We start from the raw sequence: 12,882 nt of genomic DNA on the forward strand, positions 1-12,882 counted from the left end.
GGGAAAATCATTATAGTTCACATTCCCTTTAAAAAGAGAGCTGAAGCAGCCAGCTATCAACAGGAAAGCCCCATTCCATTCACCACACTATTGCTTGCTGCAAGAGAATACCATGCTCTGGGAGACTAATAACCTAATTATCCCAGACATTTGGGTTGGCACAACACCACGTTTCCTTTACGATTCTACTCTTCAATAAGGAAATGTTTAAGGGAGCCCTCCAAAGAAAACTAGGGAAAAGACATTTATACATACATTCACACGAACACATTCATACAGAGATACAGTGGGAATGGATTGTCTGCTAATCTTAGCATTCTAATTTTAAATTCCATGCCTTCAAGGAGGGCTTGCCATTTTTGATCAAGGGATGGGAAGGGTAATAGGTATGATCGATATTCTTTCAATTAAAATTATTCATATAGGTTCCTATACAGTACAGTTCAACATTAAGTGCAATTCTGCAAAAGAATTGGGGAGTCATTTTAATATTTACAAGAAATAAATCAGCAGAACAAGATTATATCAGATAGGCTGTGTACAGTAGCTGCGGCTTATAAAACATACCAGTAATTTGTACCTGGTGAGTATAAAGAAAACCAAGGCAGGATTCAGATGTCTTTACAACCAAGGGAGTACACAGGGCATCAACAAATTAGAGGACAAAAAAATTCACATTTTCTACATTAAAAAAAAAAAAAAAAATTACAGATCTCACAAATGTCTTTGAAGACAAAGAAAAAGCCAAAGTCCTCTGAAGGGTGGGAAAGAAGAAGAAATCTGAAACGGAACTCTAAATGTAAAAAGAGTTTTACTTCACAAGACCAATTTTCTTGGCTTCTGTTTCATATATCAATAATCTCCACATTTTGACTATAAAAACTTCTGCTTCTTCATCAAGTACCTAGAAAAGAAAAAGAAAAAACTCAAAAAAACCAATAACACATGTAAGATAAGCAACCATCAGCATCTCCCAATAGTGACTGGTATTTTATCACATTCTGTCGTTATTCAAGATTTTATTTATTTGTCAGAGACAGAGACCAAACCCAAGCAAGGGGAGTGGCAGGCAGAGGGAGAAGCAGGATCCCCACTGAACAAGCACTGATGCGGGAGGATCATGACCTGAGCCAAAGGTTACGCTTAACCCATTGCGCCACCTAGACATCTTGTGACTGGTATTTTAAAAGGGTTTATACATTGACAATCATTTACTTTCAATAAAATGACTTGAAAGAAATCGGTCTAGTGTGAAAAATGTTATTTAGTAAATAAAAATTACAAAAAAGGATTGTGGGATGGGGGAGAATGCATTCAGCCAAATTCCATGGCTTACTAAATACTGACACCAAAGTATTTTATACAACTTTCATTCTTTTACTTTTAATTTTACAAATACATATATACATATATTGAAAAACTATTTCCTAAAGAAAGCACATGTTATAAAAAAACACACTAATTTAGGCAGAAGTAATTATACAACTGCATAATTATTTAAGAGTACCTTATCTACCCCCAAAACAGCCTTAAAGTTGTAACACTTATCAAGTCCTTATTACGTACATGACACTGAATTAATATATAAGTGAGAATATATGTAAAGCATTTAACATTGCTTCTGGGATACAGTAAAAACAGTATGTGAATACTATCATCACCAAAAAAGACATAAGGCTACTGAATAAATAAATGGTCTTCTCCCCTTGGGAAATTGGTAAATCATCTTCCTATCTACTTATGAGGTAGGGGAATTGTATCGTCCCCTACTCCCGCCCTCACACGACACGCAGATTTGGGCCTCTATTCCAGGGTTACACTGAGGTAAATGGAACAGCATGTTTCTTTCTACAGGTGCCAGCTACGAATGAGCTCCAGGGTATCGCTGCTGTGATGGAATGTGGCCTAGTGTTGCCAGGTCTCTGGAGCAGCAGATTAAGTTAGCAGGTAAGCAAATGTGGGGGGGGTCGCCTGGGTGGCTCAATCAGTTGGTTAAGCATCTGCCTTGGGCTCAGGTCATGATCCCAGGGTCCTGGGATTGAGCTCTGCATCGGGCTTGCTGTTCAGGGGGAGCCTGATTCTTCCTCTTCCTCTGCCGCAGCCCCCTACTTGTGCTCCCTCTCAAATGAATAAAATCTTAAAAAAAAAAGTTAAGCAAACCAGATCTTTAGGCAGACCACGTGGGTTCAAATGCCACTTCTACCTCTTATTAGACTTGTGTCCTTGGCTGAGTCACTTAGCCACAATGAACCTCAGTTCTCTCACCTGTAGAATGGAGGAAATATTAACTACAGGATACTGTTCTACTGTGGGAATTAAGAGTTAATAGGTACAAAGTGTTTTGGAGAGTGTCTGGTACCTAAGTGATCACTAAGTACCTAAAAGAAGCCAGAAATCTGAGGTGGTTTTGTTTTTTTTTTTTTTTTTTTGAGAAATTTCCCTATATTTCTAAACAATGACAAGTAATTACAGAACTTTTACTCAGAATTCTATGAGCCAGACTTGAGCAGCAATTTGAGAGAACTATGCTGCAACCTTGGAAATAATACAGACCTAGGCACAAAAAACCACCAGTTAATTCATGTAAAATGAGGAAACGTACAGTTTGAAAAATCAGATTTTTTTTTTTAAAAGAAAAAGTCAGATTTTTAACAAGAGCAAAGTACTACTTGAGCTAAATTTATCCAAATAAAGAAATATCTAGAGGGTGAGCTTTTGTCAGAACTGGTTGACAAAACTAGCCAAATGTCTGGTTTCTTCCCACTCTGATCAACAACGAGCCAGAAAATTAAAAGAATATAAGTAATTAACCAGTAAAGAGTCTAATTATACTCCAAATATCAAAATATTTCCACAGATCAAAATGGATTAACAATAATACATGACATCTTCACTGACAGAAATTGCAACTCAGCCAAAGCCAAATACTAAAACACTGAGGGTTTGTTTTTTGTTTTAAATTCCTTAACTCAAGCCCAACTATAAAACACTCTCTTGACCCAGGGATACTTTCCTAAAAAGAGATGAGAAGGCCAGGGAAGTGCAAATTCTACCCCCAAGGACCAGGACCTATTCATGTTTCTCCTTTCATCTGAGGCTCAGCAGTATGAAGAAGTCAACAAACTTTTCACAAATTATCAGAAATTCTAAAAAAAGAGCTGCATCAGCCCGGCTGAGCAGCAGAAAACTAATGTCACCTGGCTTTAGACATCATATAGTGCCTGGACACAAGACAGCTTGACCTTGGAGCTCCCTCTGGTTAGGCCCCTGCACTACGCCCCTCCCTGACAACTCTGCAGTGGGGAATGCAAGCTCTCCCAGGCACTTGTCATCTTATGTCATGCTTGCTGTTTCTTCTGACTCATCTGCCCTCTGCTGCCTTCCCACTCAACCCTCCATTACTCTTTTTTTTTTTTTTTTAAGATTTTATTTATTTATCTGACAGAGATCACAAGTAGGTAGAGAGGCAGGCAGAGAGAGGCCGGTGCGGTGGGGCGGGGGAAGCAGGCTGAGCGGAGAGCCCGATGAGGGGCTCCATCCCAGCACCCTGGGATCATGACCTGAGCAGAAAGCAGAAGCTTTAACCCGCTGAGCCACCCAGGCGCCCCCCTCCATTACTCTTTATACTAACCACCCTCAACTTCTTTAATCATTTTTTCATCTATTTACCTGAAAACTTGCTGTGTCCCTGAAAGACCCTGAGACACTGTAGCCTACTCAGGAAGTTCCATACTTTCAAAATCTTAATCTCACAGGAGAGGGGAAACTGCTGGATCCTTCCTATTTCTCTTTGTGAATCGTATCTTCATTAAGATTCAAGAGATCTCAGGACACTCCCCTTCCACTCCAACAGCAGCTCTCTAGCAAATACCTAGTCTTTCACCCACAATAGATGAGCACTTTGGCTGTTGGTTCCCGTATTTCTCTTCAATCCCTGTCCCAACACACAGAAGTTTCCATTTCTATGTGCACGACCCAGGCAGAAAGTTTATTATAGTCTTAATGACATCAGCTCTATCCCAGAAACTTTCTCCCATGGCCAAAGATGCATCCCACCATCATCGGGACGAATCCACCACTTGTTCTTAAACGTTCTACTCTCTCACTATAACCACTCTTTTCAACACACCTCCCACGGCGTCACTGGAACAACCAGCCCGATTCACGTAACCGCTGGCTATTCCGACCTTACTGCCTTCTTTTCCTAACTCAGAGCTCACAGTACATTCAACCACTCTCACCTCTACAGTCAGTTCTCTTCCTTCTTCCTTTCCTCACAAAATCACATTAGATAAATGCAACCACTGACACAACTCTAATATCAAATTAAATGCAAGTGGGGATTTGATGTTTACTCAATGGATACCTGTCCAAGTGACAAAGTTACACAAGTCTCTTCAAGTCTCAGTTTAGATGGTAATTCCTGTGATGCTTTTCCTAACTGCCCTCCCTACCATCAGATACTCCATCTCCTCTGCCCTCTACATTTTTTTACATATCCCCATGACTGCAAGTATATTACAATACCAGTATTAGAATATCTGCCTCCCTGCTACTTCTTTGAGAGCAGATGTTCCGCCTTTTCATGCTTCTAGAGCACTGTTCAACCCAGAAAGCACTTAATTAATGTTTTCTAAATGTATGAATAGATCCAGGATTTGTATTTATACATACAAACATCAAAGGCAGAATGAGAGTGTTCATGCAGTCTAAGGACATCCTAATGTGAGTGCTTTTAACCTCTTTTAATGCAGATTCATATCTTAATTGGGGCTTCTAAAAAGAAAGATTCTGGAACCAACACAGGTAAAAAATTAACCAAATACAGATTAGTTTGTTTACAGATATTAGAATATTAGTAACAGTAAATTTCTGACTTACCATGGCAACGTCATCTAAAATGCTCTGAGGTGAACTATGAGCCATAACCTAAAAGAAACAAGTAACTGTCATTTCCAAAATAAGTAAAAAATTAGCAATATAGCCAAGAAAGTTTAATGTACCCTCAAACTAATATGGGAACTTCTTGTGGCTGAAGAAACTTTCTGTAAATTTCTTAATCTTCAGAATCCTACTCTCTTCAATGGAAGTTTAGACAACCTGGGATCTTAATCACTATACTATGTGCTCTAATTCAAATAGAGAGTTACAAATTTCAATGCTACAATGATTACAAGTGGAAAGGGCAGACCAAATTTGCCATTCCTAATATTAAAAGAGCAGTAGTGGTGGAAAAATAAGCATTTCCTTAAAATGCAATCAGTTATTCCTTTACAGATATACAGTGCTTCTACTATTCTGTCTTATTAAAGATAAGACTTTGCCTTCAGAAGACAATGGAATGATGAGTTATACCTTAGTGATTAAGAGCACAGACTTAGCTCTTACTTATTACATAACTATGGTCAAGACCTAACCTCCCCCTAGGCCTCAATTTCTACACATGTAAATGGGGATAATAATAGTAACTTACACTTGCTATGGTTGTTGAGAGGTTTAAAGGACATAAGATTCTATAAAATGCTAAACACAGTACCTCTCAAGAACAGAGCCTGGGCCACAGCAAATTAATCAATAAAAATGACTATTATTATGCTGTGAAGCAAACTATTCTGCTCCTCTTCCAAAGGATAGATGACTGACAAATTCATGGGACAGGCTATCAGCTGTCTCCACAAAAACCCCTTCAACTGTATTTCAGCAGCATTCTAACCAGTAAGACACGGGGTGGCAACGCATTCTCAGAGGCAGGGAGAGAGCAAAATTGGCAGCAGGGAACAAATCTGTCCTCCTTGGCCCTCTGAGATGTAAGCATGTGGCATAGGGGTCTTAAAGTGGAGGAGTTAAGTAGCCATGAAATCTCTTAAAAAAGTGAGAGTAAACTACCATAGACTTGGCTTTGCAAGATTTTTTATTTTAGAAAGTGTCTAATATTTTAAAAATATAAAACAATGTTGGAAATGAAGGGAGAAAAAGACTAACCTTAGAACAAACAAAATCAACTAATGTAGCTTCTTCTTCACCTATGTATTCTATAATTTTCTTATTAATCCATGGTCTAATCCGTCGTTCCATCAATATCTGCAAAGTAATGCATGGTTATTTAATTAAGGAATTTTTATTATATTTACTACTTTTATTATATTACTACGTCTATAGCCTCATGATTTTTCTTAAAACTAAAATACAGCATGTTCTCATTCACGAGTTGAACTAACACAGGTATGTATCAAGATACAATCACTTGCTTCTAACTGATGAAGACTTCAAAGTACTTCAAAGTATCAAGAATTTCCTCAATCATCTACCTAAATTCCCTGGCAGGCCAAGACGCCAGCCACATTAGCATCTCTACTTGTCATTAACAGAATCAGCTGACTTTATCTGCTATGTTCAAAACCACTTCCAATAAAAATGATGAAATACAATTTGCTACTCACAGAATCCACAATAGACCAATCCAGGGGATAAGCGAAGAGCTCAGGTTTGGCTGTAGGAATTTTCTCAATGAGACTCTTAATGTGTTTACGCTTTTCTTCAGTGTTTACGGTGCCTTTGGCAGCATTTTTATCATCTTCACCATAATCCAAGGGAACCAGTTTCCTTTTTCGGGGTACATCATCACTGTCTTCGTCCTCAAATTTGTTAAAGACACTATCTACGGGGAGTTTCTTTCTCTTCACAGAATTAGGCTGACCAGGACTATTGGAAGCACCTATAGTAAAAATACCAAATTAGCATGATGACTTAATTTGCAAATGTTAATTACCTTTTACAACCCACCATCCCTCAAGAACAGTGCATAATATACTTCCACAAATCTCAGAGAAAGATCCCAACTGTAAAAAATGACTCACTACTCACAAGTGCTAGAAAATTTAACTTTTCACTTCTTCTCAGAACTTGAGGCAGCTGCAGATATAGGAGCACTAGTAGAACTATGAAAACAATCATGAGCTAGAAAGGCATTTTTGAGTATTTTTCTATCTACCTACCAAGCAGCACATATTTATTTTTTTCCTTAAGGCAAAATTTAAGTATATGTAGGGGATTAAAATAAAGGAAAGAAGGCAGAAAAATGCTAACGTACCCAGTTTAAGACTTAGTCCTATTTTTGGCCTATGTTCCTCAGGCTGTTGTTGATCTGGAGAATTTTCATGAGGAATAATAATACCACATGGAGACTCATCCCCAGGAGTGTTGGGGGTTGCATTGCCACTGGCAGAGGAAACGGATGGGGCAGAACTGATGGGCCTCAGAGTTGGTTTGAGACAGGGCTTTTGCTCTGGCTCTTCTTCCTCTTCCATGGGTTCCTCTCGTTTTTCTTCTTTTTCTTGCTTTTCTTCTTCTTCTTCCTCTGATTCAGGTTCTTGCTTTATTTGTGGCTGTCTGCGCCTTTCAGCCTCTTGTTCCATCTAAAACAGAAAAATAATGTGACTAACAAACCACAACCATACTCCACTCAACTAGCTTTCTGTTTTCCATTATCTTTCATAAAACCTTTATTTTTCATTAGGAATAATGAAATACTGCTTGCTTCTATAATCAGAAAGCTGAGCAGGCCTATAGAGTATCTCAGGTACTCTGCAAAATGTTTTCTTATACTTTTAACATTTACATATAAAATTCATTAAGCTCTTCAGCTATAACAAAGGCAAATATATAATAATAGTAGCTAATTTAAAAGGAAAAGGTATGTTTTTATATTTTTATTGAAGAAATTATATCCCAAAGTTTCAATTTATCTTTAAAGATAGTATTTATTTGAGAGAGAAAGAGGGAGAAAGGGAGTGCGAGCATGAGTGGGGGTAAGGGCAGAGAGAAAGGGAGAAGCAGGTTCCCCATGCCGCTGCAGGGCTCAATCCCAGAACACCGTAATCATGGCCTCAGCTGAAGGCAGATGATTGACTGAGCCACCCCGGAGCCCCCCCGAAATTTTATTTTAGAACAGCATAGACAGGGGCACCTGGGTGGCTCAGTGGGTTAAGCCTCTGCCTTCAGCTCGGGTCATGATCTCAGGGTCCTGGGATCCAGCCCCGTGTTGGGCTCTCTGCTCAGCTGGGAGCCTGCTTCCCCCTCTCTCTCTGCCTGACTCTCTGCCTACTTGTGATCTCTCTCTCTCTGTCAAATAAATAAATAAAATCTTAAAAAAAAAAAAAAAGAAAGAAAGAAAGAAAGAAAACAGATGCTTTTTAATTTCTTCACTATTGTGCTGCATATTGTCTGAATCTTCTATTTACTCATGTAAGTACTTTATCAGAAGGAAAAAGAACACAACTTCATTTTGAAAAATAAAAGGGGCATGTTAAGAAAACATGGCTTCTGTTGAAAAAATCTGTTATATCCTATTTGTCAAGTTGATATAAAGAACTTACAATATTATTAGATTCACGATATATTAAGAACTAAAAACTTTTCTAAAATGACACACTTTTTTTTTTACATACTCTTAAAAAAAGAATGGAGTATGCTATGTCCTATGCCAAAGTCCTTTCCTTTTTTAAAATGGCATGTTGCTAATGAAAACACCTTTATTTAGGAAATAAAAAAATTTAAGGAGGCCCCAAAAGTCATGAAATGTCAGAACACATTATAGGAAGGTTTCCAGGTAAGTTTGATTAGATGACATTCATTTAACATAGGTCGTATTTCACAGAAATAAAGGAATAAGACACAGAAGGATGTTTAGAATAATTAAAGCTATAAATCAAAGAACACTGATGATCTGTATAATAAAATAAAGAAAAACTACTAATATCCTCCCCCAAAACAGCAAGATCCATGGAGCATAAACTGCATTTCCCTTATGAGAACACTGTTATGGACTTGGGGTAACTCACCCTCTGGAGCTCTGCATCTGGATCCGGATGCCCTTCAGCCAGAAGGCGCTGCCTGATTTCCTCTAGCTCTTCCTTCTCTCTCTTCCTATCCCGTTCATCTGCTTCCATTTCCTTTTCCCTATCACGCAACCTTTTCTGAAGAGCGCTTCCTCTGAAAAAGTAAATCATAACAGGCCTTGATACTCAGACAACTATTACAACAGCTAGTATATCCAAAAGTACCTTCTTTCAAAACTGAAAGCTGCACATTGAGGGAATGAAAAATGTCTTACTGTTCTGTATCTGAGAACACCCAAGACAGTGTGCTCTCTACACATACATGTTTAATAAGGAAGCAAGGTCCTGTCATTTACCACCATGCCTCATTCTCAAGTCATTCTGTAAGTATCTAACACAAGGAGAAAACCGTTTTCTAATGAAAGAAAGTTCTCATTCCACAGGGAAAGCCCAACACACACACTGTGTTTTCTTGGATGTCAAGTTGTGAAAAACTACTACAAGAAGTAATAATACCACTAAGAGCAGTTCTCTATCTTCAATTCAAAGCAATTCTTTCCCTTATGGAAAAAATCCTTGAAGGAAGTATATAATCAACAGAAAGCAGAGCTGCTCTCTAGCCAGCAGTATATCTCAGAATGCTGAAATTATGTACTACTACTGATTTTATGATTCAGTAATTTTATTTTTTTTCTTTTTCATTTTCTACAAACTCAAAGCCTTGGTATGCTTTTGAAGTGGCTAATTCCAATGTTTTGATTATGTGGGAGTACAGTGTATTAAAATTATATACTAAATTCCTTCACTACATGCCCTGGTTCATGTCAGATACATAAGGTTAAAAAGAGAAATCAAAATATTGCCCATATCCTTCCAAAAATTATAGTTTGGAATGGAGGAAGCAGAACAGAGCCAACAATTTTACCAGACTGCCAAGGTGCTAGAATAAGAGTAGTTCAGAAATGCCATGGGAACAAAGACATGAGGGAAGGCAGGCTTTACAACTCTCACTTTACAATAATATATCAGTAGGGTAGAAGATGAGATGGCAATGGGTTTGCTTTGCAACATTCTTGAATGCAAAAATTTTTAGACCACCTTGAATAGTTATTAACACTAGTTACAACTTGCTACAAAAATTGGACCTTTATAAAACACATGAAAAAAATTAATTTGTTTTAATATTATTATATGGACCACCACCCCACCAAAGATAGAATTGTTGATCCCTTTCCAACAGTTCTCCCCCACACTCCCAAAACAACATACCAAATATGGAGGTAATTACAAGGTAGAATATTAAGATTTTCTTTCTTACTCCAAACTTGCACCCTTTGGTAGAGAAAATACACCTAGTAAAACACTCAAAGTATGAGCTCATGAAGCAAGGGTTCTTTACCTGTAATATTTGGGATCATCTCTATCATCATCATAATCTTCTAAGAATTCTTTCAGTCTTTTAGCTTCTTTTGCCTTTCAGGAAATAAAAGACAAAGTGTGCAAAATTAACATGAAATTCATATAGATTATCCTCTCCTTCTTGGAAATAGATGTTTCTTATCCATACTACTTGAATTTTATAATTCTCATGTGCATTGCATATTAAATAGCATTAGAGATATTTTATCTTTTACTCATAAAACAAGCCAGATTTAGAACTTATCTCTGGGGGAAAAAAAAAATAAACACATATAGTATTTCCTCTCTGGATATAATCTTCAAAGTACAGTAATGAAAACAGAGCATACCAAGAAACAAAACTGAAAGTTATTTTATTGAATTTATTAACTCAACAAAAATATTTTACATTTGTAGATAGATAATGCTAAAGAAAAGTTTTTACAAAACGCAGGACTGAAAAGTCAAGTCACAATCATGCATCAATCTAACTTTGGGTACACAAAACATGAAAGTATAGGACTCTCTCTTATTTTCGGAATTTCAAATAACTTATATTTAATACCACTTATAGCTAACAATTACATACAAATATGCAATACATAAAAATATTTATTTATACTCTTATATCCTTATCTACTCTACCAACTATTCTAGCTATTATACCTATATACAAAGGAGATAAGTTTCTGAATATAGTAAAAATTTAGACTACAGTAAGATTTTAATATATTGCAAAGTTCAATATTACCTCTCTGTAGAGACTCCCCAAATCTAACATCTCTCCGTCACCAATTCCCATCCCCAGAGCTTCCTCTGCACTCTCAAAATACTGTGAACACACCTTTTCATATCTTAAACACTCATACACTACAGTAACTACCTACCTCTCTGACAATACCATCCACTTGTTTCAAAGTTAGAAGCATTCAGTTACTCCTGTATACCCAGTACCTAGCACAACCACCAAGGCTAGGATATAACTTACACTCAAAATGTGTCAAATGAACGAGCGCAGATTTGTTAAGTAGGAATGACAAAACTTACAAATATTTAAATAAAACACTGGAAAGTCCATGAGATACATACTAAAATATAAACATAAATTACCAGTCTTGAGGAGTAGAAACCTTTACTTTTTACACCATTTACTTCTGTTACTTGAGTATTTTTATAAAATAAGCAAGTTTAACTGCTTTTGTAATGTACTTTTTCAAAACTCTCAAACACAAAATAATAGGAAAATTCAGATTTGCATGTAAAAAGCAGAATCACTTCAAATCTATCCCACGATGTTGTTCACGGCAAACAACTCTTCAAATAATCATTTTCATATTATTCTCTTCCTATTTTCTAACCTAGGGATGAAAAAGAAATTCTACAATGGGGGCACCTGGGTGGCTCAGTTGGTTGGGCGACTGCCTTCAGCTCGGGTCAGGATCCTGGAGTCCTGGGACTGAGTCCCACATCGGGCTCCCTGCTCAGCTGGGAGTCTCCTTCTCCCACTGACCTCTCCCCTCTCACTTTCTCTCAAATAAATGAATAAAATCTTTAAAAAGAAGGAGACAACAATGGGAGCTACAATTCAGGGGAGCTGAAATTACTGTCAATAATTCTGTGGCATTATAGATCTACTATACAGAAAACCCACACTATCTATCCAGCTGCTGCATGCACCCTCTTTTGGCTACTTAAAAAACTCCCTCTACGTCCTAAGTTCAAAAGCTATATGAGAAGATTTCTAACATCAGTGAAGTTTGAGGAAGAATAACCTCCAAACTGGAGATAAAGAAACTTTCATGGAATTCTGGCAAAGAGAGAACACATGGAACATACTACTCAAGCAAACACTATGCTAAAATCTTTCTGTCATTCTTCTTAGTAACAACCTGTGCCAATGGTTTCACTATTACAGTTTATCAAACAGTGTAAACGCAGAAAACAAGGTTCACTTTTATGACCGTAATGTAGTTAACAGGTAGCATAAGGAAAAACTGTAATTCATAAACGTTATATACTGAAGACAGTAACTGTGATTTATGAAAACAGTTCTTTACACTGTATGTTAAGTGGATTTAAATAAAAACATGAAAAACAAAAGAGGTCTTCTCATGACACTATTCCCATCATCCCCATGTGCCACACTAATACAGAACAGAATCTATTAATGCTTCTTCAAATTCAAAATGCTACATACAGACTCTTAACCAAAGAACGTTTTACAAATTCTCATTTTATATATTACTCTATGGCAGACTTACTTCAATGGTACGCCAAGAGATAATTTTGTTTATAGTCAGCAAAAATGTGAAAATTAAGCATAAAAAAAGATTCTGGTGTACTGGAATTGTCTGAAGATTACTTAAAATATATAAAAATTAAATTATGTAGGGTTGCCTGGGTGGCTTAGCCAGCCAGGCGTCCAGACGCTTGATTTCAACTCGAGTGGCAATCTCAGGGTCATGAGATGCAGCCTCACTGGGTGTGGAGCCTGCTTGGGATTCTCTCTCTACCCCTTCCTTTGTCCCTCTGCCAACAAATTAAATTGTCTTGAGAACTTACACATTTTAATGACAGTTACCTCTAATCTAGTTAATGGTCAAGAATTTGACCTGTTATCTAAAAAAAAATCACTGATTTAAAATCT

At 37.2% G+C, this 12,882-nt stretch overlaps 1 protein-coding gene across 1 annotated transcript in view; it reads right to left on the reverse strand.

Annotated features, from left to right (window-relative positions):
* Positions 1-462: 462 nt before the first annotated feature.
* The window catches only part of LOC111148527 (RNA binding motif protein 25), a 57,107-nt gene continuing 44,687 nt past the window's right edge, over positions 463-12,882 (reverse strand). The window contains exons 14-20 of the mRNA XM_022505155.1: positions 10,237-10,310; positions 8,841-8,991; positions 7,091-7,415; positions 6,441-6,715; positions 5,983-6,081; positions 4,882-4,929; positions 463-904 (exon numbers count right to left, since the gene is read on the reverse strand). Coding sequence (XP_022360863.1) covers positions 812-904; positions 4,882-4,929; positions 5,983-6,081; positions 6,441-6,715; positions 7,091-7,415; positions 8,841-8,991; positions 10,237-10,310 — 1,065 coding nt within the window. The 3' untranslated portion in view covers positions 463-811. The remainder of the gene's footprint in view (positions 905-4,881; positions 4,930-5,982; positions 6,082-6,440; positions 6,716-7,090; positions 7,416-8,840; positions 8,992-10,236; positions 10,311-12,882) is intronic.

Source organism: Enhydra lutris, unplaced genomic scaffold, assembly GCF_002288905.1.
Source record: "Enhydra lutris kenyoni isolate GAN:26980312 unplaced genomic scaffold, ASM228890v2 scaffoldscaffold20, whole genome shotgun sequence".
NCBI classification, from domain to species: Eukaryota; Metazoa; Chordata; class Mammalia; order Carnivora; family Mustelidae; genus Enhydra; species Enhydra lutris.